This window comes from Panthera uncia (assembly GCF_023721935.1).
Source record: "Panthera uncia isolate 11264 chromosome C1 unlocalized genomic scaffold, Puncia_PCG_1.0 HiC_scaffold_4, whole genome shotgun sequence".
NCBI classification, from domain to species: Eukaryota; Metazoa; Chordata; class Mammalia; order Carnivora; family Felidae; genus Panthera; species Panthera uncia.
In genome coordinates, this window is record NW_026057585.1 from 49341401 (window position 1) to 49369191 (window position 27791).

The 27791-nt window shown below is 39.5% G+C and overlaps 1 protein-coding gene across 3 annotated transcripts in view; it reads left to right on the plus strand.

Annotated features, from left to right (window-relative positions):
• WLS (Wnt ligand secretion mediator) overlaps window positions 1-27791 on the plus strand; it is a 108098-nt gene that overhangs the window by 17059 nt on the left and 63248 nt on the right. For all 3 annotated transcript variants that reach the window (XM_049617031.1, XM_049617030.1, XM_049617029.1), the window contains exon 2: window positions 25075-25347. In XM_049617031.1, the coding sequence (XP_049472988.1) occupies window positions 25075-25347 (273 nt within the window). The remainder of the gene's footprint in view (window positions 1-25074; window positions 25348-27791) is intronic.

Sequence of the window (27791 nt, forward strand, 5' to 3'; positions counted from 1 at the left end):
GGTTCAGAGAGATGTAGATGCTTCTAGAGTCAGGTTTATGTTGTGTGTGTACATTTAAAATGTACATGTGCTTTTGTTATCTCCCAATTTATTTATGTTTTTGAACAAGAATACAATGATGTGAAAGGTATTAAAAACAAAGAAAAAAAACCTCCTGACATCCATCATTTTAATACAGTTCCATGCTAATTTTTTATTCTTTCACTTCCTGTGACTGAACATCGCCAATTTTATATAAAAAAGTATAAAAGCCTACTTAGCAGAGGCTGAAAAGTTTATTGTTTACATCTCCACCAATTGTATGTTTACTTTGGAAATGCAGCAGTCAGCTCCTCCTCTCCTCCTTCTAAACTTTCCTCTGATACTTAACTCAAGATTGCTTGTTGAACCATTGAACCATGGGAAATTCATTTTCAAAATCTGCTTAATTGCTGTGAGACTTTTAATTTGTTCTGGATGATGGTGCTAATGTCTGGGAACTGGGACTGAAGCCCTCCGAAGTTGTTAATTCAATCAGCCGCTGCGCCCTTGCCATGCCTAATGAAGGCGGGGGGAGGGGGGGCATCCAGATCCTTCTCACAAAGAGGTTGGGTCCCTCCTGACCACCTTGTCAAAGATGAATAAGAGAGGCCCCACAGTTAGGTCGAACACTTGGGGCAAATTACCAGGGTGTCAGTCCACATTATCCAAAGCCCTGGGTTGTACTTCCCCAAATAATTATTAAGTAGGTTTTATGTAGGACCCCAGAGTTTTAAGGCATGGATGGGTTCCATGTGCATGTTGCTCACACCTGCTAATCTTCAAAATTCTTTAATGACTGCAATTCTGTTTTGGCTCTGTCTATAATCTGTAAGATCATAAACATCTCCCCCAGACTATTGATATTCCCGTTAACCACTGAAGTTTTCCGTGGCGAGACTGGTGAAAGCTTGCTCTGTCCTCATGATAAATTAGCTTGTTTATTCCTCTTCTGCTTATTTCTATCCTGCTGTTGATTAGTGTAATGAAGCAGAAGTCCATTGTGTATGTTCATTGGGTAGCGATCCTCTGGCACCAAAGGGGGTAATTGAGTAGAAAGGCAGAATGCTGTTGGTGCATGGGAGAAGTTAACACCACATGAGGTCACCAGGCTTCAAGCTTTAATCAATGTGGACACAATGCAATTGAGATTTTGAAAAGGGTTTGTTTATAGTGTGAGAGTAAGGGTCAGTAGTTAATTTGAAATGCTGTAGGTGTGTTTTCCTTGAACCAAGAAGGTACAGAGCATGTGTCATAGAGGATTGTAAATATCCTCAAGGGAGGGATGTAATTGCGGTAGAGGTTTAAAAAGAAGGGCATTTAAGAACTTCAGTGCACTTATTATTGATCCATCCATGCTTTATTTAAAACTTTTACCGTTCTTCAAAATGGGAAAGAGACTGTAGAAGAAACACTATGTACGTCTCTAGTACAGAGGCACAGCGCTACCAAGAAACAAGTTTTTTTTTGTTTTTGTTTTAAAGCAGTGATTTCCTTTGGGACGATATTTGGAGCGCTATAACATATTGCTAGTATTAGTACTGTGTGCTAATTCTAAAAGAATTCTCACTCTCAGAAGTTTACATCTTCTGGGATTTTTAATTGCTGTGGCTTGAATGAGATAGTACGAAAACCATTAACCCCTGTACTTGTTCATGCTGCTGCCCTTTTCCATTGCAGGCTCCCATCGATACCAGGCAAGGCTTTCTGCTTCTTGGATTATCTTTGGCATTTCTCTCCATTATTTCATTACCTCAGTTTCAATAGTTAGAAACACCATAGTTTTGTGATCACTCTGGGTGATCTGAAAGTAGAGAAGGCCCTGTCCTTCTGTTGCAGGGAGACTTTGCAGGCCAACATCTGTTTTTCACAGATGACTATGGGAAAAGAACATAAAGTCGGTGGTAGAGCCAGAGGCTTGACATGGACTCTCAGGTGTTTTGCTGAATATATGTCAAATGTAGGTGATGAATTTATACTCTTACAACCTCACATTTGGATGGTGCTTTTATCCGTCTTCAAAGCACTTGCATAGACATCATCTCACTTGACCTTACCAGTGGTACTCCAAGATAGGCTGCTGGTTCACCAGGGATAGTCACATTTTAAAGTTATGGCAACTTAGAGGGAGAATAGCTGTGTTTGTGGTGAGTTTTGTTTGAGAAAGTTTGACTTGGTGAGATTTGTTTGTGGTGGAATTACTCTGGGGATTTGAAGTTTAATTGCTATTGCTATTATTGCTATATGAAGTTTAATTGTCATAGAAGTCACCGTATATTAGCCAAGCATTGCTTTTTGAGGTGTCGCCAAGAAAAATCAACGCCATCAGTGGTCCATCTTCTTCACCTTACCTGGTGTAACAGTTGCTCCCATAAACAACTATTAAACAAATATAGAAGGAATCTCTGTTTGAAGGAACAACAAATTTCAGCCTACTCAGAGTATTCAGATGTTTTGATCTTTTTCCTTGGCATAATCAGGGTCAACCCTGTGGTAAATCTTAAGAAGGAGGTACGGAGTGCCTAGATGAGAGTGAAACTAATTTACGAGGTTTAACTAGTGAATGGTGCTATGGTGTGGTCGTTCACTGCATTAACACTTCTGTCTGCCTTCCTCCCTTATTTATGTCCTGCTAGTAAATATGCAGCAAAAGGCCATTTTTGATGTTGCTTTGATATCTGTTGGAATGGATGTACCATAATGAAGTTACCCAATTTCCTATTGGTGGACACAGATGGTATTTCCAGTGTGGGGACTGTATATTAGCAATACTGGGGAAGACTTCCTTGTAGTTAAATTCTTATTCATACCCTTAATTATTTCCTTAGAAACTTCACTTCTGTGAATTTATCTTAGGTCAAAAGGCATGGTCATTTTTTAAAATGTTTATTTATTTATTTTTGAGAGAGAGAGCGAGAGAGAGACCGCACAAGCAGGGGAGGGGCAGAGAGAGAGAGAGAGAGAGAGTGAGAGAGAGAGGGAATCCAAATCAGGCTCCAGGCTCTGAGCTGTCAGCACAGAGCCCAATGCGGGGCTCAAAACCACGAACTGTGAGATCATGACCTGAGCCGAAGTGAGACATTTAACTTACTGAGCCATCCAGGCACCCCAGAAGGCATGCTTATTTTTAAAGATTTTGATTGAGACTGCCAACTTGCCTTTCACAGATCAGTGATAATCACCATATCACCCATTAGTCAAATCTGGAAGTGTCCATCTCCCTGCATCTTAGCCAGTACTGGGCATTGTTTTTATTTAGAAAAAAATTCTAATGTGCCAAGAATGTCTTTTAATTTATGTGTCTTTGAGTATTGGTAAGGATGAATCTCTTTTCTTATGCTTTCTGGCTATTCTTTTGTGACCTGCCTGGTTACTTCCTTCATTTATTTCTATCCCTGTAATATAACTTCTTAGAGATTAGAGAAGGAAGGAAGACTTATTGGGGAGGATGGTTCAGCCTACTTCTGTTGATGGAAGGACCCTGAGTTTCCTTGTTGCACTCATTCCTCTCCACACTGCATCTGTGGTTGAAAAGAATCTTCATCTTATAAACTTCACAGGTAAAGTTTCACTCTGATCTAGGCACTCCGTACCTCCTTCTTAAGATTTACCACAGGGTTGACCTTGATTATGCCAAGGAAAAAGATCAGTTAACCAAGCCATAATGAACACGTGGCTCAAGTTAGTCTATTCACAGTGGATTCTGAAGCTTGTTGGATGCCACAGAGAGATGTCTTCTCTTTTTCCTACTGAACTTCAATCCAGATAATATGAGCCTAGAACTGTTGGGAGTCCTTCTAATGAAGCCTGAGAATGAAGCTAATAAAATATAAGGTAGAATTCAGTGACTGTAGAGAAGTAAGATCTGTTCACATAATTTGATTTCTCAAAACAACCACTATCTAAAGACTATTCTATCTCTGGACATTTTCAGCTTCAGCTTGCTAATTGATTAATTTAATTTTTGCTAAAGCAACTTTGAGCAAGATTTCCATTTCTCTTACAGCCAAAAGACTCCAGACTGATGTACTTTCTGTGTCTTGGTTTAAAGATAGGTTGATGGAAACTATTACTATATTGCATAAGGTGTATCTTGAGAGTTTGCTCATGTTTCATGGAATAAGTCTTCTGTAACAATAAAAAATAAAATCAGGTATGGAACCAACCTTTGTGAGGCATAGCTCGTCCAACCAGAGTGGTAGAGGAAATGGTGTGTGTGTGTGTGTGTGTGTGTGTGTGTGTGTGTGTGTATTGTACCACTGTTGGAGCATCAAGTGGCTGGTGAAGATCATTAGTGACACTTCCTGGAACTTGGCCAGGCTGTTGGCTTTGAAGTGAAGCTCATTGCAACACATGCTCCTGCTGAGCTGGATGTCTGTGTGAAATGGATGGCAACAGGATGTCCCAGCAGATAAAATGAGGTTCTTGAAGGCATAGGAAAAGCTTTAATGACTGCCCAAGCAGAGCAGTATTTCTGGGGATGGTTGGGAAACTTGAGTAGATGTTACAATGGCTTGAGGTTTCTTTAGGACATCCCAGAGTCTGTGAAGCAGAACAAAGAATGAGCCAGCATGTTACTGTAGTCCCTGAACTGGTTTAGTGATGGGCTAACAGAAGGAAGTGCACACGTGGCTCTTGCCTTCGAGCAACATAAATTTGATTGGAGAGACAGGATCAATAACATTAGACATTTTGTCGTTAAGGTCAAAGTTGGGTGAAATAGAGTGTGTTCTAAGCATTTTTTAGATCAGATAAAAAGGTTTGTTTTTTGTTTTTGTTTTTTTTTGAAGAACTAGAGAGTTTGACCTGGGCCTTTGAAGTCTGGGTGGTCATTTGAAACACAACTTTATGTGCATAATCCACAACAAGACTCACCTCGTTTAAGGCACTAAATTAAAAATGAGCTTAATAGAAAAAGGTATGAACAGAGTATCAAGAGATCTAACTCTGGCTTCTTTTGCCTCCATAGACTTATCACTCAATCCCCATGCTTCTTCTTACCTTTATTATTTGCTAATTGGACATGGTAATGCTTTCCCTTGGCAAATAGAAACATGTCTTTATAAAGCCAAATATGTTGGCCTTTCCACCCGTTTCTTTCCTTTTTATTAGAAAATCCTCAGTAAATCCTCAGAATCTTTAGGGTACCTACAGATTAGAAATTTGTTTAGATGGTGATTAAGGTCTATTTTAGTGCTTTGCTGAATTCTGAGGAATGTAAGGAGGCACAAAACATGATAATCTGTTCATCTGTGGTGTTATGGAAAGAAATCACTGGATGTGAAATGAACGAGTCTGGGAATTGACCACTCGCCAGCTGTGAGACAAGGTTTGCTTTTAGGATCCCATCTGTAACCAACCATAGATCTGTGGGATCCATGACAGTGATGTATAAGAAGATGAAGATGGTACTTATCTTTTGTAATGCACCAAAAACAAAGTGGCAGTGTTTTAGTTGATTTAAGTATGCAGGACATATATCTAAGAATATTGTTAGTAAAACAGAACAGCATATTACAAAAAGAAATATTAATTGAACATTTACTGTATGCCCGGAATATGCAAAGTGTTTTATACACGTGATCTCAACTACTGAGGTGGCTGAGTTGGAACAAGAATCTTTGTCTCACTTTTGTTTTTATGTTTAAAGATCTTAGAGACCGGAGGATCCTTAAAGCAGTGTTTTGGACTTCCTTAACTTGTTAATTGTATTAAAAAAAGAACCCAAAACCTTTATTCTAAAAGCAATGGAGTTTGGGGGATAAAACCTGGAGGTGGTTGTAAATTGACCAGAAGGTTTACAAATACCCATAAGGACAGGCATTATGTTAGACATTGTGGGCAGGTCCATTCACCAGGGCCTTCCGTCGGTATTTTCCTTTGTGAACTCTTTTGCTGAATGTCCCATCATCCTTTGTTGAGATGAGGTCCTGTTCATCCTGTCTGCTTTCACGACATGAATGTTTTAGGAACTCTCCACAGACTGGCTGGATTGTCTCTCTGGGCTATGAACAGATTGTGTGGGTGATGAGACAAGTAGGTAAAGACTCAGCAGTCAACAAAGCAAGTGGAAAGCTCTTTCTCTGGCTTTCAGAATGGAGCTTGGACACAAAGGAAACTTCGTTAATCATGCCTCCTTTGTAATCAGAATGGTGGAGGCATTTTTTTCAGCCCACTATTATTTTGTCTTCTGTCTCGTCTGAGTTAGACCAATTGTTATAGCTAATTGAGGGGTTAAAAATTTCCCAGACACAGCCAGGCAGAATCAACTTCACTTGATAAAGGAGTGGGTCAGTTCTGATTGGAAAACCAATTCAGGTGTGGGCCAAGTTTCCTGCAGTCATGGCACTGGTCTGGTAGGATACCCTTGTCCAAAATCTACATGGTGGCAGCTTTGTGCTTAGATGATGAAAATTTCATGTGCGTGTGAGAAATGTGGAAGAGATGGGTAAGACTTGGCGGTTTTGATGAGTTTACAAGATCCAATCACTTTTTAGTACTAAGTCCCTAAAATAAGCACTGAATGGAAAACTTCAAGCATCTCAATTTACCAAGGAACCTTGGACAACTTACTTGTTTAATCTTTCTATAGTTGCTTTCTTAGAAATCAAAGAAGGATAGTAATCTTTGGTATCCACTTAACCAGCATTGTGTAAAATAATGAGACTGTAAATGCTTTGAGTGCCCTGGAGATGAAGAGATAGGGAACATTCTCTTAAGTATTATTCATATTTAATATGCAAAGATGAATCAGAATAATTTTTTTAAACCTGTTATGCTTTCAGCACCTTTCTTTTATAAGGGAAGTTGTGTGCCTCAACAGAGGTTGACTTTGTAACAATTTAATTTTCCAAGACAGGTCCTGCAAATTTACAATGTGGTTGATTTTCCAAGAGGAAAGTTTGAGGTTAGCCCTGTCCTCTCTCCATTCCCTGACTCTAGTGGTTAGATGTTTTATAATGAATTGTTGGTTGAGGGTGAATCAAGGGTAGTGAAACCAAAGATAATATTAGTGTTTTACGAGACAGCTGATCAACGATAACTCTAGCTATCCCCTAACTGTGTGTTTGCCTATTTTCTTTTTTTTTTTTTAGTTTATTTATTTATTTTTGAGAGAGAGAGAGAGAGAGAGAGAGAGAAACAAAGACAGAGACAGAGTATTCAAGCAGGCTCTGCACTGCCAGTGAAGAAACCAAAAGGGGGCTTGATCTCGTGGAACCGTGAGATCATGACCTGAGCCCAAATCAAGGGTTGGATGCTTAGCTGACTGAGCCACCCAGGCACCCCTTGCCTATTTTCTTTAAATGGAAATTTGAAACCAAAATAGTGAGAAGTGGCTGTAATTTCCAAGAAAGAGGCACCACAATGTTTTAGGGTTGGAAGAAGAAAAAGCTGCCTGATCCTTGGTCTATTTTTCTTTTTTACCCCCAATACCCCCTATCCCTTGGTTATCTGTTTAGAGCAGAAGGAGAAAAATCCCCCACAAAGTCTGATCTGATCTCGCCTAAATATTTTCTTCCCAGGCATGATTGGAGTTTACCTCTCCTATTATGGTGATAAGCTACTACTGATGCTTTCTGCCCAGTGGAGACTCCACTGCCCCTATGTGCTGTTTGTGTGTTTTCAACAGGAATTGTCTATTTCACGGTTCTTCATAGAAACAGATTCTTGTTTTGTAAGGGGCCTGGGAATTTGTCTAGTCCAGCCTCACCCACACTGGGGTCTCCCAACAGGGATGGCCTCCCTCCATCACCCTCCCATTCCAGTGATGAGTTAGCTGTTCTTTAGACAGCATGTTTAATTTTTTGGTCCAGTTGAAACACTACGATGGTTCAATGTTCTTTCTTATCATTTAGTGGAAAGCTGGTTTCCATTACCACGTCGTAATTTCCACTCACAAATCCTGGATTTTCCTTTTGAAATAATCTAGAACATGTGCTTCCCTTCTGTTAGACAGTCGTCTTTGAAATCACTGAAAATGATTACCATTTCTGTCTGTTGACTTTCCGTTTTCTAGGTGAAAAACCTTTGGTGTAGACTCCTTACCATACTTGCTGTCCCTCTTTGGTGATTGTATTCCCAGTCAAGATTATCTCAGCTACTATGGCAACCAGCTACTGCTTGTTGTTTCTACTTTAGAGGAAACCACCATTTTCCTGTTTTCAGTAGAAAATCTGTAATTTAGAAGTCAACATGCTAATGTCCTTAGAACAAAAGAATTTATATTTCTGGTGGTCAGCTTATTGCAGACAACCTTGAGGTTTGCAATTCTCTGTGCACTGGCCTCACCATATTAACTCCTATACCTTATACCAAATGCATTTCCCAAATATCTCTCTGCATTGGTTTTTCTCACTAAGAGACATAGTGTGGCATGAGACAAAGAAAGACTGTAGGCTCAGATGAGTTTAGGTTCAAACCCCAGTTCAGTTGCTTACTGGCTGTGACCTTGGATGAGTTATTTACATTTCAGAGCCTCATTTTACTTATCTCTAAGTGGAGATTATATCTACCACTTCTGTATAAGAATGAAAATCAATCAAGTTAAATCCCCTAGCCCAATACGAGGTACATAAGAAATTTCCAACAAATAGTAGCTGTTGTAATAATTTATATTTTGTAGATGACAGCCTGATGCAGACAGTCCAGCAGGTAGGCAACTGCAGTGGTTGAGAACTTGATATCCCTGTAGTCGCAAATTCTGAAAAGGGAGTGTCACAGAATGGCTTGTGAGGTATAAATATTTCTTCTAAGCCTGGGTGATTGGGATAAAACAGGGGTTCTCAACTAAGAGCAATTTTGTCCACAAGGGGATATTTGGCAATGTCTGGAGACAGTTTTGATTTTCATGACTTGCTGGGGGAGGAGGGAAAATGCTACTAGCAACTAGTGGTACGAACAGCTAGCATCCTACAATGCACAGCAGCCTGCAGTGCACAAGATGGCCCCGAGTTATCCAACCCCAAATGTCAGTAGTGCCTAGGTTGAGAAACCCTGAGATAGAAGGACAGGAGCAAGACATCCAGGAATACTAAGAAGGAATTGGCAGGTGTAACTGTCTGATGACGAGGAGCCCCGGCTTCAGACAAAATACTGAAATAAGATGATGACTAGTGTAGCTATAGCTCTAACCTCATTTAGTCTAGCCCCACCATCCTAATGTGCCTTTCTAAGATGTCAATCCTTTCCAGCTTCCCAATGTCATGTGCTAGTTAAATAAATCCTGCCAAAGGTTTATATGAGGTTTTTGTGCCTGTTATCTTCTTTTCTTATGCTGACCCTACTAAAGACATGAATGACCTGATTGGTCTAGTCTTGAAGTAGTCATTCTGTCACAGAAATGGACAACCAACAGAAGTAAGTTTAATATAATGTAATAACTTCAGTTCTTTATTTCTACTGCCAAAACATGGTGAAATTCCCCTTTCCTTTCCCATCCACTTTGATGCTTCTAGCCTCTCTTCTAAAATCTCTAAAAGACTGATTCGCCTCTGATAAAACTGCTTCTCCAGCCTAAGCCTATTTCTTCTACTGGCCCCTTTCTCTTGATTGTGTATCATGAAAACCCAGAGAGTCCATCTAGTGACAGCTGAACTCTCATGGGGGCAGGGGCAGGTGAGGGTGTGCAACAGAACAGGCAAAAAGTATTCTCTGTATCTGTAGGGAAGATAGGGAAGAGGGGAAGGAGTAGAGAAGATGTGTTAACATTTCTGGCTATAATTATTTTATAATAATAACTGTTTATAAAAATAAAACAGTTTATAAAAATAACTGTGGAGAAAAGGTGTTATAGTCCCATTTCACTGTGTAGAAAACTAAGGGCTAATTTTGTGCTCCCTCAAACAACAATACTCCTAGGGTATTTCTCAGGGAATGACATCTGAAACATACAAGTTAAAGTTCTTTATGGAATCATCTCTGAGTTGGGGCCAGTCACTGAGTGACAAGGAGAACCTCTGTTTTTAATGACCCAAGATCCAGACCTTCTAGTTCTCTAAATGTTGGTTAATACATCCCTCAGGGGAAGATGACAGGCTAGAGAACGGGCAGTATGTGCCATCTCCCACCAGATTATTCTTCTCCATCTGTCGACAGCATTGTTATTCCCAAGTTAACATTTAAGTCCTCACTATGTGCAAGGTGCTGAAATAGGCTCTTCCTATTAATTATTTTATCCTCACAAGAAATCTATGGGGTGGGAACTCCTAGTAAAATTTTACAAAAAGGAAACTGGCATTCTGTAAAGCTCTGTAAGTTCCCCAACTGAATTGCTAGTAAGTAATAGAACTGGGATTTGAATCCAAGTTTTGCTTGTTTTGTTTGTTTGTTTGGTTGGTTGGTTGGTTTTGGGGTTTTTTGTTTTTGTTTTTGCATTGACAACTTTTGCTTTTAACTTCTCTTATTCTGATCTTGTAGAATATTTCATGTTTCTTCAGCAACATAAAGAACCTTCCTGTAAAAGCAGTTCCCTTGCTGCATTGTGATCATTGTTTTTCTCCTGTGGAGTAGTTTTGTGTAAAGAGTAATCTGGGTAAATTTTGAAATATATTAAGAATCCAACAGTTTAAATGGAAAATTCGAATGAATGTTAGGAGTTGATGTCTCATTAGCAAATTTTGTCAATGATCTTTTGGCTTAGGGCAGTGTGTGCCACAACTTCCATTTCTTCTGAATAATAGACCCAGCTCTGGTGAGCTTATTTCTATCATCCTGAAAAATAGAGGTTGGACATGCTCCAGATTATTTCATTGTATTGGAATGTCTTTGTGTTGTAGTATACTGTGAGTGTACGGGCCACTGGCTGGAAGCTGGAATGGAGTTTTGCTTTTTCATCCACTAAACAATTTCATTATGATTGGATTGGACCCACCTTCCCATGGTTTATATTATGGAGATACATTTCATCATGCTGAATACATCAATATGAAGTTTTACAGTTGGCTCTTGTTCGCCCTTGCTTTCTAGCTCAGTTCAGTGGTCTCACCAGTAGTTGGAAGATAGAAAACACTCAGAGACCCTTCTGACCCCTAACAGCAAAAGAACAGAGTAGGATGATTAAGGTCTCTTCCTCTAACAGATGTGAACATCCAAAGGAAATGAGGGGACAAGGGGCCTAGATGGACAAGGCTTGGCAGCCTCTACTCTTGGCATATAAATTGACCCTAATTTAAAAGGATATGTTTTAACCTTAAAAGAATGACTTTTGCCATAACATAGAGTATAGAAATTCCCTTAAGACTCATGGAATTTCTAAGTCAGAAGTGACTAACAGTTAAAATACCACCTTTCACAGTTGAGAGAACTGGGACCCAGTGTTGATCAAATAATTTGCCTGGTTAGTCATATATCCAGCGCTAGAACTCAGCAATCCTGCTTCGTGGGATAATTCATTCTGCCAAGTTTCTCCTCAAATCTGCAGTAGTTCAGGAATAGCAGACCAGTTTGTGACCCCGAACTGGAACGGTAAATGTGTGAAGGGGTGTCATGGAATGTTAATGCTGAAGAAAGCCCTACAGGCTGTTTTTTCCTCCCCATCTAGTGCTCTAATGTCCTCTGCACGCTTTGCACTCACCAAGTGTTACCGGCAGGAACACCTGTATGCACACAGGTGTGGGCTGTTCATTGTCTTCAACTGGTGACCTTAGGATCCTCAGATTTTACTGATCTCAGATTTCCTTCCTTAGAACCTGCAACTTTGGGACTACCTAGGATAAATCTAATTTCTCTTCCAAATCTCAATCATTCACGTATTTGACCTTTTATCTGTAACCCCTTCCCTCTGGCCCCCTCTAAACTGAGCTGTTTTCTGTAACAAGATGTCGGCTTCTACATATTCTACCTGTGACAGGATTTGTTTTCCTTTGATTCCTTTCCTAGCAAATAACATTGCCATCCATCTGCTACCCATGCAAGAAACGTGGGAACATCCTTGACTTCTCTTTCTCACTCACATCCCACACGGATCAATAGGGTCTGTAAATTCTTCCTCCTGAATAGTGCTTCCTTCCTACTCATGATTGCATCTACCTGTCACCATTCAGAATTCCTGTGTGTCGTCTCAAAAAGTCTGGTACCCATCCCATGCTCCACAGTTCCTTCACACCGGGTCTTCCATTGCTTTTCTTTGCTAGTTCTTTGGGAACTTCCATATATAATTCATTAGACTGGTGAGAAAAATGCCTTTAGAGCTGCTGGGTAAATAAACCGTTCGTGTAGCTGAGTTTTGCCCAAATTTCTGTCTGGGCCTATTTTGTAGATTTGACCTCAAAAGTAGGATTTGATGCCTTTAGAAGGGGTGTTTGCTTTTCTCTCTAATAAGACTTGTTTGGAGGATATTAATGGCCAGAATTTTCCCTCTGTGTGTTCTTAAGAATATAGATTTTGCTATTAAATCTTCAAATATGCAGCCATGAATTCTATACATTTAAGGCAAAGGTGTGAACATTTTATCTCATTTTGTCCTCAGTTTTCTTTCTAGAATGCAGGCATTGATCTCCATAGGGCAGTACTCAAATAGGATAAATCACTCAAATAAGTTAGTCCTACTTTTGAGAACCTCAGTTTTCAGAAAAGATGCTTGAGAGTAGTTGCCTAAACATGCTCCCACAGTTTTAATGTTGGCTATAATCCCTTTGGGAGAAATTTTTCAGAAATTACCATGTTTTTCAGGGCTCCTGGGTGGCTCAGTCGGTTAAGTGTCCAACTCTCGGTTTGTCTCGGTAAGTGTCCAACTCTCAGGTCATGATCTCATAGTTTCGTGAGTTCGAGTCCCACGTCAGGCTCCACACTGGCAGTGTGGAGCCTACTTGGGATTCTCTCTCTCTCTCTCTCTCTCTCTCTCTCTTTCTCTCTCTCTCTCTCCCTCTCTCTCTGCCCTGCCCCCACTCATGCTGTCTTTCTCTCAAAAAATAAACTCAAAAAAATTTTTTACTAAGAAATTACCATGTTTTTGCTTGCCTGTTGTCTGTCTCATACACATTCTTTTGATGTGTAAATTTACTTTCTTTCCTGTGGACTGGGATGATAGTATTTCAGTTTAGGAAAAGTTCATTTTGTTGTTGTTGTTATTTGTTTGGGTTTTTTTAAGTTAATGTCTTTTTAGTAATCTCTGTACCAAATGTGGGGCTCGAACTTACAACCCTGAGATCAAGAGTCATGTGCTCTGTCTACTGAGCCAGCCAGGTGCCCCTAAATCAGCATAATTTAATGTTAATGTGTTTATTATGACAAAAAGACCCTTTAATTCAGGTTTGGAGGATGCACATGTTCAAATCTCTATGCTTGGTGTCACAAGGAGCAATAAAAATGTGGTCCCTCCTCTCAGGAGCTTGTAATTCTGTAGGGTTCAGAAGATATGTTTGCAAATAAAGTGGAATGCTATAATAAGGACATAGACCAGATGATCTTGGCATCAGAGGAAGTAAGGATCATTTGTTACTGGAGGGATATTGGTGAAGGCCTCAGGTGCTGGCACATTATAGGCATTTAACAGATTGAATGAAGGAGGTGGCACTTGAGATAGAACCTAGAACTAATGAAAATATTAAAATATTTAACAGTCGTGTGGTGATTTTACTTAATTTTGTTATTTCAGGGCTTTTAAAAAACCCAACATTTCCTAAGAGTATGACTGTTAAATTTGCAGTTTACCCTTAAAATTTACCTCTCTGCCTTCAATTCTAGGGAATTCAGAAGTTCTAAGGTCTTACCTTTTCTTTGAATAATCAGGGATTATTCCTGGCATTTGTGAAATTCCAGATAAAGCCATTAATAACCCTTGTTGACCTTAGCTTGTACTATCCAGCACTGAAGTTCTGACCCTTCAGAATGCCAATGCCCCCTTTTGTTTTTTTAATTGCTTTGCATTGTTCTGAACAACAGAATAGAGAGAAAAACAAATCAGTAAATTGCATGAAGCTTTCTATTGGGCCGTACAGCCTCCATTCCCTAGTATTTCACATGTGTGAATGGGAGACTTTATCATTTTGGTGTCACTGAGAAAACCTTCGTTAGTTCAGGCTTTTATCTATTTGGTGACTTCCTGAATGTTTCCATGGATGGAGAACTTGCCCTTTCCTGAGTCAAGTTGTGCCATTGTTTGCTTACCCAAATTGTCTAGCCTACCTCTAACTTGTATCCTTGGCCCTTATTCTGCCTACAAGATCTGTCATAGAGTCATCCATGGCAGCTCTGTCATGTGTTCCTGAGTTGGATTTTCTCTAGGCTGAAATTCTAGCCTAGAATCTGAACCCCAGTAAGTTATGGGAGAGTAGCCATTAGTTTCTGTCTGTGCTTTTTGGGAGCTTCTTTCCACCACGCCTTTATGGTACTCTCTGGAGGTACTTTGTCACTGACTGAGTCTCCCAAATGAGCTATCCTGATGGTTCCCTTTATGTGGTGCCCAGTCCAACGCTGGGTAGTGTCTTGTTGGTGGAGCTTCAGCAAGTTCCCGATGGCCCCAGTCAGTCTTTCTCATCCATCTCTTTGCTCTACACATTACCCCTCAGGTAATTTGAGAGAGCTAATTAATAGTGTGAGCTAATAATCGAGCAATGGAGAGGCAATGTGATGTAGTGGAAGGAGCGTTGGTGGTTTTAGTCTGAGCTCTGCCGCTTGCTGGTGGGACACAACCCATCAATCTTCTCCTGCGCGGTAGGGGTCATTGTAATGATTTATCTGTTTACTGTGAAGATTTGATGACCCAAGCATGTGAAAAGTGCTTTGTACGATGTAATGTGCAGTCCACATATTAGTTAGTGTTTGTGTTAGTGTTTGTGACAATATTGACAAAAGGAGAATATCTGTGATTTATGAATAATCAATTATAAGTAACAACTGTGTGAAATTTATAGAGTGTGACAGGTACTCCAGAACAAAGCAGCTGTTTCTCCTACCATGTTTAATTTGGGGCTTTCCTAACCCTAAAATTTTAATGCCAAAATGTGCCGGTGGTGAGCTTGCTCATGAAGTGGGGCCGGTTGCCCACCTTTTTGTCACCCCTACGGCTGCAGCTCTGCCAGAGCAGCTTTGGGGGCCCCTCCCAGGGCTCAGAGATTTCCCACACAAGAGCTGGTTCATCCTCCATGCTGGGTTTATGAGATCATAGCCAAGGTAGTAAATTATAAGATGCTATAATTCACTTTCCATAGGTGGTCTTGGCTACATTCCACAGCCTTTTGGCTAAAAGGTGGCTGATTTTGAAGCACTGGCACAAACTCAAAAATTCAGCCCAGATGACTGGTTAGCCGAGCAGTGAGCAATAACATCAACAGATGAGCCATTTGGTTTTTCTGTGGAGGTCTTTTGTGTTTACTTCATGTGCATTTAATTTTTACTGTTTTGAGTATTTCTGGAGTGATGGAGAAATAGTAATTGTAGGCATTTTTCACAGACAGAGGTTAGAAAAAGTAATTTGATGTACTTACATTGAAGTGATTTAGTTTTTCTTTGCTGCTAGATGTTAAAGGTGGGGGTCAGGTTTTTAATCTGAATTCAGGGTTTGGGATTTCTCTCCCAATTAGCATGTCTAATGGTCAACAGATTTTATGTACCCTTTGGTGCCAGGCTGTTTATGTGCATTTTATTTTTTTCATAAAAATTTTTAACCGCCCCCCCCCCCAAGCCAAAACTACACCAGTCTTGAGCCTAAAGTAATCTCATGTTTACCACAGCATTTCAGATACTATGTAAGAGTTTGGCTCTGTGTCCCAAAGCACTCTAATTTTTTTCCTCTTGGTTCCAACGTTCCTCATTTCCACGGGATCCAAGCCAGGCAAATAATGGAAGCCAAGTGGTGCTGCTTGCTTGCCGCGTAGGTTCTGACAAATATAGAGTAATTCTTCTATTCTTCAAAGCTGTTACATCTTTGGCTCCAGAACAATGGAGTTTGCAGGCCAAGCATTTAAAATCCTCATCAGCCTGAGATGTAAAACATATAATATTTTTCAATATTTTTTTATCAGAATGAATTACACGAGCATGTGCTGTAATTTCTGAAACTTTGCCGTCAAAATGGCTGTGTCATTTATGCGTGAGTTTACGTGGTAGGGACCTATTAGTAAGTGCTTGACTTTTGTGCGTGCGGTACAAATTACTTTGCATGCAGCTTGGCTGTGTGGTGTGTGTGTATGTGTGTTTGTGTGTTTTGGTGGTAGTAGTTTAGAGGAATGTTCTGCTGTGTTTAAAAATTTAGCTTTCCTAGAACAGATGTTAGCATAATTAACTACTTACTGAAAATTGCTGGCAAGAACGAATTACATTTCACTTAGCATACCCCATTACATGCACTAGGGCATAGCTAGGATAATTCAGAAAATCACCTCTCCAGGTCTTGGCCCTCTAGACTCACTTTCAGCTGCCCAGTAATTGAGATTGAATTGTGAAATAATATTTCACTTAATAATCTAGTGAGATTTAATTGGTATGGTTGAAATATAGGAGAATTTCATTTTCAAAGTCAGTGGCAGAAGTGGAGTGAATGTCCTGACCATTATAACTTCAGAGCAATTTCAGTAGAGGAATTAACAGACTGAGTCAGTTAATTCCGAGGCACTAAGTCAGTTTAACACAAGTATTTACACTTTCTTTAGCTAAAACTTTTGAAACTGTCATTATAATGGGACATTCTACAACTTGGATACCTGCTGTAGCAGACACTAAGAAATCTTTTTAGGAACTGACCTGGAGGGAACGGTAAGCAGAATTGGCTCAAAGAATTGCTAGTCGTCTAAAAACCTCCCAACTCAACCAGATAATATGATCTGGCTACTTCGTTTGTACAGTATACCTACCCCACATGTTTCCTTTTAACTAGAAATAAAGCAGGAGGTTTTTGAGCTTGAGAAAGGGAGACAGAATCTCTGAGGGAACTCAATTTAACACATTTAAAAGCTAATTTCTAAATTTAGCTGAAGTTTCTTTTAGGTTAAATAAGTGCTTTTGGGGGCCTTTGAATAAAAACTGTACTTGTACAAATAACAGAAATTTATCTGGTCTCCTTGGTTTCTGCCACCTATGTTCCTTTTCCTTTCTTTTCTGCTCCTCTCCTTGAGGCACATCAAAAAAATCCTCAACACTCCCTGGAGTTATCCAAGGGCCCGAATACCCAATACATTTCATATAAGTTCTCATTAAAGCAAACATAGATATTCAGATAGGCAAAGTATAGAAGCAATTTGAGTGTCTGATATTTAATGAATTATAAATCCATTTCATTGTGAAACAGTAGAAATTCCTCTACATTACATAGGGAAAAGTAGTTTTTAGCTACCTTTAGCTTTGTAGCTCAGGTGAACGTTGTGGAGGCTTACATTATCCAGCTACTGCTTTTGTTCTCTACTTTTCTAGATATGGACTGCAGCCAAGTAATTCTTAGTGTGCCCCCAACATTAATCCTCTCCTTTTAAATCAGCCTCAATTCTTCTTTTAAAATAAAGTCTAGGGGTGCCTGGGTGGCTCAGTTAAGCATTTGACTCTTGATTTCAGCTCAGGTCATGATCTCACGGTTAAACATTAAAAAAAAATAAAGTCTTGGGGCACTTGTGTGGCTCAATTGGTTAAACGTCCCACTTCGGCTTAGGTCATGCTCTCACAGTTCATGGGTTTGAGCCCTGCTTCAGGCTCTGTGCTGACAGCTTGGAGCCTGGAGCCTGCTATGGATTCTGTGTTTCTCTTGCCTGAGCGTGCTCTCTCTCTCTCTCTTGCTCTCTCTCTCTCTCTCTCTGCCCTTGCCCTGCTCACGCTCTGTCTCTCTCACTCCCTCAAAAATAAATAAACATTGGGGTGCCTGGGTGGCTCAGGCCATTAAGCGTCCAACTTTGGCTCAGATCATGATCTCACGGTTCATGAGTTTGAGCCCCACATCGGGCTCTGTGCTGACAGCTCAGAACCTGGAGCCTGCTTCAGATTCTGCGTCTCCCTCTCTCTCTCTGCCCCTCCCCCACTCTCTCTCTCTCTCTCTCTCTCTCTCTCTCAAAAATAAACATTAAAAATTTTTTTTAAAGAAACAAACATTTAAAAAGATTTTTTAAATTAAGTCTAATATCTACTTTCTATTTTCTAATATCCAAAATCTTTTAGGAATGAGGTAGAAAATAAATACATGACATTATAAAACACAGATAAATAAACCAAGCATTTGTATTTTTATGGGTGTGAAGATCATGACAGCAGATTTTTAACTGTCACTAGATTTCAAGAGTTAGAGCAACCTCCTTGAGTCAGTAGAAGAAGGTATCTGTTAGCAATTATGTCTACATTGTTTAAATCAGGGTGTATAGTTTTGTTTTCATTTCTGTCAGCTAATTGCTATGGTGAAAGTAAAATTCTCTGAAATATTTCTTAAATACATTTGACCATTTTTACCTAAAATCATTACTTTTTCAAACTGAGGAGTTCTGATTATTAATGTTCATAAACATAACTTACCTTGTTTTTACATGCAGTTTTCTTTCTTTCTTTCTTTCTTTCTTTTTTTTTAAGTTTATTTACTTATTTTGAGAGAGAGCCTGAGAGAGAACAAGCGGGGAAGGGGCAGAGAGAAGGAGAGACAGAATCCCAAGAAGGCTCTGTACCATCAGCCCGGAGCCCAATGCAGGGCTCAAACTCGTGAACTGTGAGAGCATGACCTGAATTGAGATCAAGAGTCAGATGCTTAACCGACTGTGCCACCCAGGTGCCCCATGACTTACCCTTTTAACTGGTCTGTTCTGCACATTGCTTCCCCTTATAGCCCAAAGCAGATTAATCTTTAAATATCACCTTTGTTGCAGGAATATATTCTTCCTCTGGTTTAGGTGATCTAGACTTCAAAGGAGCTCCTTGAAGGCCCAGTTGCCAGGATAGAAGGCAGACCTTCTCCATTCCCTCCCCACCACCCTCCTCCTTTTCTTTCCAGGAGAGTTCATGGCTAGCCTCGTGGCTACCTACAGGACAGAGATGGTGTCTCAGAAGGAAAGAGCCCCCTAAATACAAACTCTCTGCTATTTGTGGATCTTTCTTTATTCTTCCTTACATCGCTCTGTAGAGTGGAGCAGAGCTGGTAGGGAGCAGAAGCCGAAGCACCCTAGTAGAAGGATGCCGCTAATTAGAGGAAGCACACAAAGTTAGGCTGATACTACATTTTCAACTATCAAATGATCTCTTTATAAATTTTAAGACTCAAACTCAGACATCTGCAGAACTTACTGTCATATGCTAGATATCCTGTGATCTGGCACAAGCTCTTCTCCAGTGTCTTCCCCACTCGGCTGTCCCCCTTTTCCCTCTGGCCAACTGACACGTGCTCTCTTTCAAGGCTAAGTCCAGGCCTCCTGAAGTAGTACCGCCAGCCCCACCCCTCTTTACTGCTGGTGCATCCTGCGCAAACCTCCGTCCGAGCAAGTTTCAATCAGGATGTACTTCTCTGCCAGTTTCTCAGCCTCCCACACTCAACTGTGAGCAACTCGGGGTCTGGGACTGTCATTTGACTCTATCTTTAGTTAGCACAATGCCCGCATAATAATGATATTCCTAGATAATTGCTAAAGGAACCTTCTTTACTTGTAATAAAGCAAAGAAAGAAATAGTCTGTGCTGGCTTAAACGGAGACCATGTGTCATGTTAGCATGTTGTTTTAATTTTATTTTAACTTTTCTAGGAGCCAACTAAGTCTTGTATCTCTGTCCAACTCTTTAATGACAGGTTCTGGAGGGAGTAGGGGCTAATGATTTGATGTTGACTCAACTTTGAGCATGATAGCGGTAGTGGTTGGCTAGATGGTAATTTGTAAACTGGACAGCCATTTGAGATGCTATAACAGGAAGCTGGCTGGAGTCAATGAATATTGTTCCAAAAGGAGTACAGGTTTAGTCATTGTTCACTTACATTTTTACTCAAGGTTATGTTGTAATGATGACTGGAATTTTTACCTCATTCTAGCGAATTCATTTCTCTTACCTCCCAAGTATCTTTCTGTTGCCCTTTCTCAGGTAATGTCAGGATAAATGTAGCATCCGAAATTATAATTACTTTTTACTGTGAATTATTTATTGTCCGATAACCCCATCATTTGTACATTTCACATGGCTGGAAAGCTGATGTCTATTGGGTTCACTGTAGCATCGAAGAGTACCTAGTGCAAAGTAGGTACTTAAGACATATTTGGTGAATGTAGTATGAACCTTTGTAATTTATGTTAATTGAAGAGCCACTGAATTTTCAAAGAAGCTTCAAGATGAGTTTGTGCAGTTTTTCACCACCTCGAGTTAGAAGTCTTATTGATTTCATATCCCTTTAAAATTAAATGTCATATAGTATCACATTTCACAATTCCTGTACTGTAGCAGAGAGGTGGAGGAGGCCAAAAATACTGGCTGTTGAAGTCCAGATAAGGAAAGAAAAAATGGCCCATGTTTGACATAGTAAACGGAGCTGAACTCAAAACAGGTCAGAGTTTTCAATGAATAACTTGTGGTTTTATGACTTCTTTGCATGATCTAAATGCGGTCTTAAGCTACCACGAGTTAACCAATCCACAGTGCCTGGGCAAATTCACTTTTGGCCAGATTGCTCTGACTACTAAATTGCCCTGATGTTAAAGTAGCTTTTGGCCCATTTTTTTTCTCCGCAAGTAAATGCTATGGATGGGTAGAGGGGACATTTATAATGTGTGCTGAGGCAGCTGGGTGATATTGCATTACTATCCTAGGAATACTGAGGAGTGGTTATTTTTAGCTTTCACCTGAGCAAACATGACTCAGTTTGTTGACCTGAATCCATCCAGCCCCTTCTTAAATATACAAACTCTATTAATCCTTAAACCACGCTAGTGACTAAGTAGGGCCTTCGTTACATATACCTGTTAGTTGATTGTGGCTTCTTCAAAGGTTGCAGATAATTTCAACATCTTCCATTTTATTCTTTTCTCTTACAGTAATATCCTTCATACTTCTTTTTTTTTTTATTTAAAGACAGAAAGTAAACTTTTTTTAAATTTTAGACACTGTTTTACGATGCATGTAGTCACAATTTTGTCTGTAGCTAGTGAAAACACTTTCTATTAGGTATTATCTTTGTTTTTAGTTCTCTGATAGGCTTTCTACCTAAAGAAATACCTGGGAATTCACTTTTAACTGTTGTAGGAGATTGTCCTAAGTTGTAAATATATTATTGCGAGAACATGAACTGTCCATGTTTGAATATCAGAATGTCTTTTTTACTTTCTCAAACAATACAAATATTTTGTGTTTTGAGCACTATTGGAAAAATTGAAGATGTTGAATTATCTTTAGGTATTTAAGGCATGTAAAAGGTTTTTGAGACTAGAGACTAGTCTCACAATTTATTTATTTATTCATGTGTAGAAAAATATTTGTGATTCCCATAGTATAACTTGAGATGCACTTGAGGCTTCTCCAAGTTCATTGCCATGAGATTTATGAAAATATTAGTATTCCTGGGATTTTTTTTCTTTATGCAAGATACACTAGACTAATGAAAGAATGAAAATAATTCAGGCCGCTACAAAGGCAGGCGTTCACTGTGTCCATTAAAAATGCAGCCTTTGTGCCCGTAAAGTGTTCAGCTTCTCTGTTATTAAGTTTGGAATGTGGTTTTGGAGCTTAGCTGAGGAACTCAGCTAGTTATTTTTCATTTTGGTCTAAGGAGGGAGAGACTTGTTTTTCAAAGTCGGGGGGGGGGAGGGAAGAAATTAAAAAAGGTTAGGTTCATTTTAGAAGAATCGAAGTTTTAAAATGTAGTAACTATTTTCTGCAGCAAATAGTCAGTTTGAGTATGTTAGCCAAAAATAGAATTCATGACTTTTGTCTCTATGTTTATTTCTCCAGCCACATTAAGCATTCAGTTAAATGTGCCATTTAGTTTTTCTAATGTCAGAGGGCTATTTGGCTGAGTCAGCATAACCAAAGTTTGATTGATTCATATTTCTAATAAGCTAGAAGTCTGACTTTAGGTGGATTACATGTAAAATGTCTTCGTGATACAGCTTTGGGTTTTATTTTTTATTTTTTTTTAATTTTTTTTTAAACATTTTTATTTTTTGAGACAGAGAGAGACAGAGCATGAACAGGGGAGGGGCAGAGAGAGAGGGAGACACAGAATCAGAAGCAGGCTCCAGGCTCTGAGCCATCAGCCCAGAGCCCGACTTGGGGCTCGAACTCACGGACCGCGAGATCGTGACCTGAGCTGAAGTCGGACGCTTAACCAATTGAGCCACCCAGGTGCCCCACAGCTTTGGGTTTTAAAGAAAACCTTCCCTTGCATGGATTTGTGGTGCTTCTGTGGTATACTGAAAGACTTTCAGCTAGAGTTCAGTTGTGCTGTGTTTCTGGGTAAGTTTTAGTGGACATTGCCCCAACTCTCTGCAAACATAACATTTTACTACTCAAAATTTACCATTAGGACAGATATTTAGGGATAGAAAAATATGTATTTGAGCATTAGAAGCAGGGCAAATATTAATAATGTACTCTTTTGCCTCCTAAGTGACTTTCCTCTTGCTTTACATATTTCTCTAGGTGTTATCTGATCTCTATTACAAAAGAAATGATTTCTGCTCCTAAAAGGTCTGAAAGTACAGTATGCCAATTATAATATGCACAGAATTAGACATTTAAACTTGCATAATTTATAATGTTTTCCTTTCCCTGCTCATTTCCAGAGATAAGTTTTATAAATACATTTTAAAAATATATTGTAATACCAGGACCCACATGATGAAAACTGTGAAAATTTTCAAAGAAATATAAACATGAACTCTAGTTAATGGAGAAGCAATCATTGTTCTTGGATAGGAAAACTAAATGTTGAAAAAGGATGCCAATTCTGTCCACATTCATTTGTAGATTTAATGCAATTTCAGTCAAATCCCAGCGAAAGGATAAAAAGGATAAACTTGAATGGATTTGTGGAGGGGATTTACCCTACCAGATACTGATACAAACCATCATTTTATTGGATTCAAAACAATGTTGTATTGAGCCATGATGTGACAGTCCAATACATGAAATAGAGCAGATTTCCCAAAAACCTCTGTTTGGTTTACATGAGATAAAGGCGGTATCCTAAACCAACAAGAAAGGAGAGTCTGTTCAGTAAAGAATAATTTAAATATTTAGAAAAAAATAAAACTTAGAACCTCACTTCATCTTTTACATCAAAACAAATTTCATATGGACCAACTATTTAAATATTTAAGAAAAAAAGAAATTGTAAAAAAAATAACTAGAAATTAATAAATGTGGCTGTTCATTGAATTTGGATATAAAGAAAGTCTAAGCACAAAATCATGAGAAAAAGCAAAACAGACATTCTACATAAAATCTGGAACTTCTCTAGATTTAAGTATGCCATAAACAAATTTAGACAGCAGATGGGAAAGTTAAGGTAAGTTACTAGCAAAAAATATTAGGCAAATAATTATTTACAGACAACCTTTATAAGCGAGGGGGATTTTGAGAAATTAAATTTGGTGTTATCATGTGACTGATTATTTTGCAAACACTGGTTGAAAATTTTTAATCATATAAAAATGTAATAGCTAATTTTTGTACTTTTCATGTGCTCAAACACTGTTCACAGTACATACTTTTCATGTTAACTCCTTTAATATATACAGTGACTCACAGAAGTACATATTATTGTTTTTAAAAACATTTTTTTTAATGTTTATTTATTTTTGACAGAGAGAGAGAGAGAGAGAGAGAGAGAGAGAGCGCATGAGCGGGGAAGGGGCAGAGAGAGAGGGAGACACAGAATCCGAAACAGGCTCCGGGCTCTGAGCCGTCAGCACAGAGCCTGACTCAGGGCTTGAACTCACAGACTGCGAGATGGTGACCTGAGCTGAAGTCGGACGCCCAACCAACTGAGCCACCCAAGTGCCCCAGAAGTACATACTATTGTTATTGCCATTTAAGAGATGAAAAAATACACATAGAGAGCTTTAGTAATTCACCCAAAAATTTCTTAGTGTGAATGAGTGGTGACACAGGTAGGAATTAGGGAATCAGGATGGGGCACCAGGCAGGTTGGCCTGGAGCTGGTGGTACTCACCACTGAACTACTCTGCTTCTTTAAGTGAATGAAAAGAAAAAGCTACAAACCTATGTATGTTGTGATCCTGTTTTATAGAAATATATGTTAATATGTATGTATTTTAAAGTCCTATAATTCGTTTATAATTTTTTATCTAATTACACACTCATAGAAAAGACAGTATTTTGATATTTTTCCAACAGTGTTACTTCCCTCTAGTGGGATTTTGGGTGAATGTTGTTTTGAACTTTAAGATTTCTGTATTTTACAGATTTTCTTTTATAATCACCTAACTGTTTTACAATCACAAAACAGTGTTTTGGTTTTTTTTTAATGTTACGTAGTTCAGGTGTGATGATGTCTATTGAAATGCACAGATCAAAAGCATGGCTTTTCTATATCTCTGAAGTAGCAGTCAGTGTTTCAGTTTCTACCTCTGATAGGTACCATACTAAGTGAGGGCCTGAGGTCAACCTAGTTCTTTCTCTCGATCAAAAGCAGGGTTAGAACTAAGGAGAATCTTAGAAACCTACTGTCTTGGTCAATCTTAGAAACTAACCATCTTGTTTCTCAGATGAGTGTCCTGAAACCACTAGATTTAACCAATTTACCCAAGATGAACTGACAGTAAGTTGTTCAACCAGGCTTCAGACGCAGGACTTCTGACTTCAGACACTGTGCTCTGTGAAGTCCCAGAACCCTCCAAGCCCTGAGGCCTGTGGAAACTGAAGCACAGTTGATTTTTGTGACATTTGTTTGGAGTAAGGAAGTAACGGAACCAAAGTGGTTACAAATATATTCTTTCAATAAAAGTGATGGTGATTGAAGACATAATGGGAAGGCTCTTAGAGATACTTTATGACACCTGTGGAGGTCACTGAAGGATCCTCACCTGGATTTGGGGGATCCCTAGATATTACTGATCCCAATTATAGAAGGCGATATAAAAATTGGGGACAAATGTTAGCCAAAAAATGAGCACTTCAGTGGATGATTTTTCTAAATCAGAAAACATTTTCTTTTCAGCTCCAGGGCCCACGACGGCAGTGTCCTACATGTCAGTGAAATGTGTGGATGTCCGTAAAAACCATCACAAGACAAAATGGTTAATGCCTTGGGGATCCAACCAATGCGACAAGATCCGAGACATCGAGGAAGCAATTCCAAGGGAAATTGAAGCCAATGACATTGTGTTTTCTGTCCACATTCCCCTTCCCTCCATGGAGATGAGTCCTTGGTTCCAATTCATGCTGTTTATCCTGCAGCTGGACATTGCATTCAAGCTGAACAACCAAATCAGTAAGTGTTCTCTCTTATCCCTTTACTACTTTGGACATTTTTCCCTTCAGGTTCTTTCAGAGCCAGTTCTAATAACAGAAAATGAAAATATTAATAGCAGAAAATTACTGACTACTTGCTAGGCACTTTTCTGAATATCCTACTTTTACTAATCCGTTTCATATTCCTAGCAACTTTGTGAGATAAGTCTTATTATTTCATTTTACAGATAGAAACCTTGGGCATCAGTGAGGTTGCTTAAGGTCAGGTGAGAGAGTAGAAGGGCTAGGATTCAAACCCATGCAGCCTGGCTTCAAAGTCTTGCCCTAAACGCCAAGCTTTCTCACCTTTCTAGTGTTAAGAAGGAACTCATCCCAGCAGAGAGATTTGAGGATTTCTTAAAGGTCCCATGTTGAGAAAAGCCATCATATTAGTCAAGATCCCTGTCAAAATGGGAATGCCAACCCATGAGCACCCATTTTCCCATAAAACTAGGGTTTTGTTTGTTTGTTTTTTTTTGTTTGTTTGTTGTGTGCGTGTGTGTGTGTGTTTAGCTTACTCAGCTGTGGTTCAAGATTCTGAGGACATGAGACATATACACATTGCATGAGCAGGAGATTACTGGATGATTTCTGGAAGACAGATCTATGTGTGGCATCTGAAAACAGTATAGGGAAACTTAAGTTGAGAAGGAAGAAAACACTTTTTTTTAATGTTTTATTTATTTTTGGGAGAGAGAGAGAGCGTGCAAGCGAGGGAGATGCAGAGAGGGAGGGGACAGAGGATCTGATGCTGGGGCTTAAACTCACAAACCTTGAGATCATGACCTGAGCCGAAGTCGGGTGCTTAAGCAACTGAGCCACCCAGGTGCCCCTAGGAAGAAAACATTTCTTACTGACACAGGATCCAGGGTGAGATGGAAAGAGGAAAAGGTGTGTTGGAGTCCTCTCTGCCTGAGGCATGTCCATGGATTAAAGCATCACTGTTTCCAATTCTTATTTTCCTGTATAGGCAATAATCTCAATATTTAATCATTAATTTCATTTTCTACAGGAGTTACCAATACATGTGCTTGATTGGCCTCTTATTGGGAACAAAAAGATATGCTAAGATGACTTTCCAGAATAGAGAGCCTCTTCCATTCATTCAGTCTCATACCCATTATTTCAAACTGTTGTGGAGTGCCTACTACCACTAGGCATTGTGCTGATGGCTAGACATATGGATACGGATACAGATGAAGACACTGTCCTTTAAGGGGTTTATAGTCAAGTGGCAATGATGAGCAAATAAACAATCATTCTAGTATGATGTGCTAGGGGCTGCAACCACGGTGTGCACAGGAGGCTGTGGAAATACAAAGAAAAGTCTTTAGAACGTGGAAAGGGAAGACTGCCTTGGCACACACGTACATGTGTGTATGTACATGCGTGTGTGTGTGTAGAAGTGAGCAAATAGATATTTAAAGTGAGTGTCAAAGAGTGAAAACCCAGATGAGGAGTTGGGGGTGAGGGTGGGGACAAATAAAAGAACATTCAAGCTAGAAGGAATGTCTGATATGAAGGTCCAGATTTGCACAGCCTGAAGCATTCCGTGGTGTATTTTGTATTTCACATGTTCACATTCTCTTGCCTATTTGTCTTCTTCATTGTTTGTGTAACACATTTATTCATTCACTCATTCAGACTTCATTATGTCCCAACCGTATGTTAAACACTAAGTACTAAAGATACGAGACTGAACAAGAACATGTTCTTTTAAGGAGTTGGGAAAGACAGTGTTTGGGAAACATTTGACTTACCAAAAAGAAAGATATGTGCTACAATGAGAGGAATATGCAATGTTGTGACACTGTGATTTGTAAGAAATGTGTATTTGGTCATTCAGATCACCAAAATATACTTCTCATATATATTTGGTCTTTATCCAGTTCCTGGCTTACAGTTCCCACAACCCTTGGAATTTCCTGAGCGATAAGAACAATGGGAGCATCTTTTGTTATGATATTTGGTGCATCAATCCATAAAGGTGAAATGGGTATCTTGTTCATAACAAGCCCCTTTCCACCACAACTGGGCTTATATACTGGGGTGACTTTTGGAAAGCACTAAGGGTGGGGGCTGGTTGCCAGGGGAACCAAGCATGAAAACTCTTGATTTTCAGGGAGGGGAGAGGAGCTGAAGGTCGACTCAGTCACCTATAGCCAAAGATTTAATGAGTCATGCCTATGTAATGAGACCTCCATAAAAACCCCAAAGGAAGGGATTTCAGAGAGCTCCCAGGTTGGGAAACCAGAACACCTCCTATGCTACCCTGCTGGGCCACAAGCTTTATGAGGAAACAAGGAATTCCTTCCTTCCTTCCTTCTTTCCTTCCTTCTTTCCTTCCTTCCTTCCTTCCTTCCTTCCTTCCTTCCTTCTTTTCTTTCTTTTAAATGTTCGTTTATTTTTGAGAGCGATTGGGAG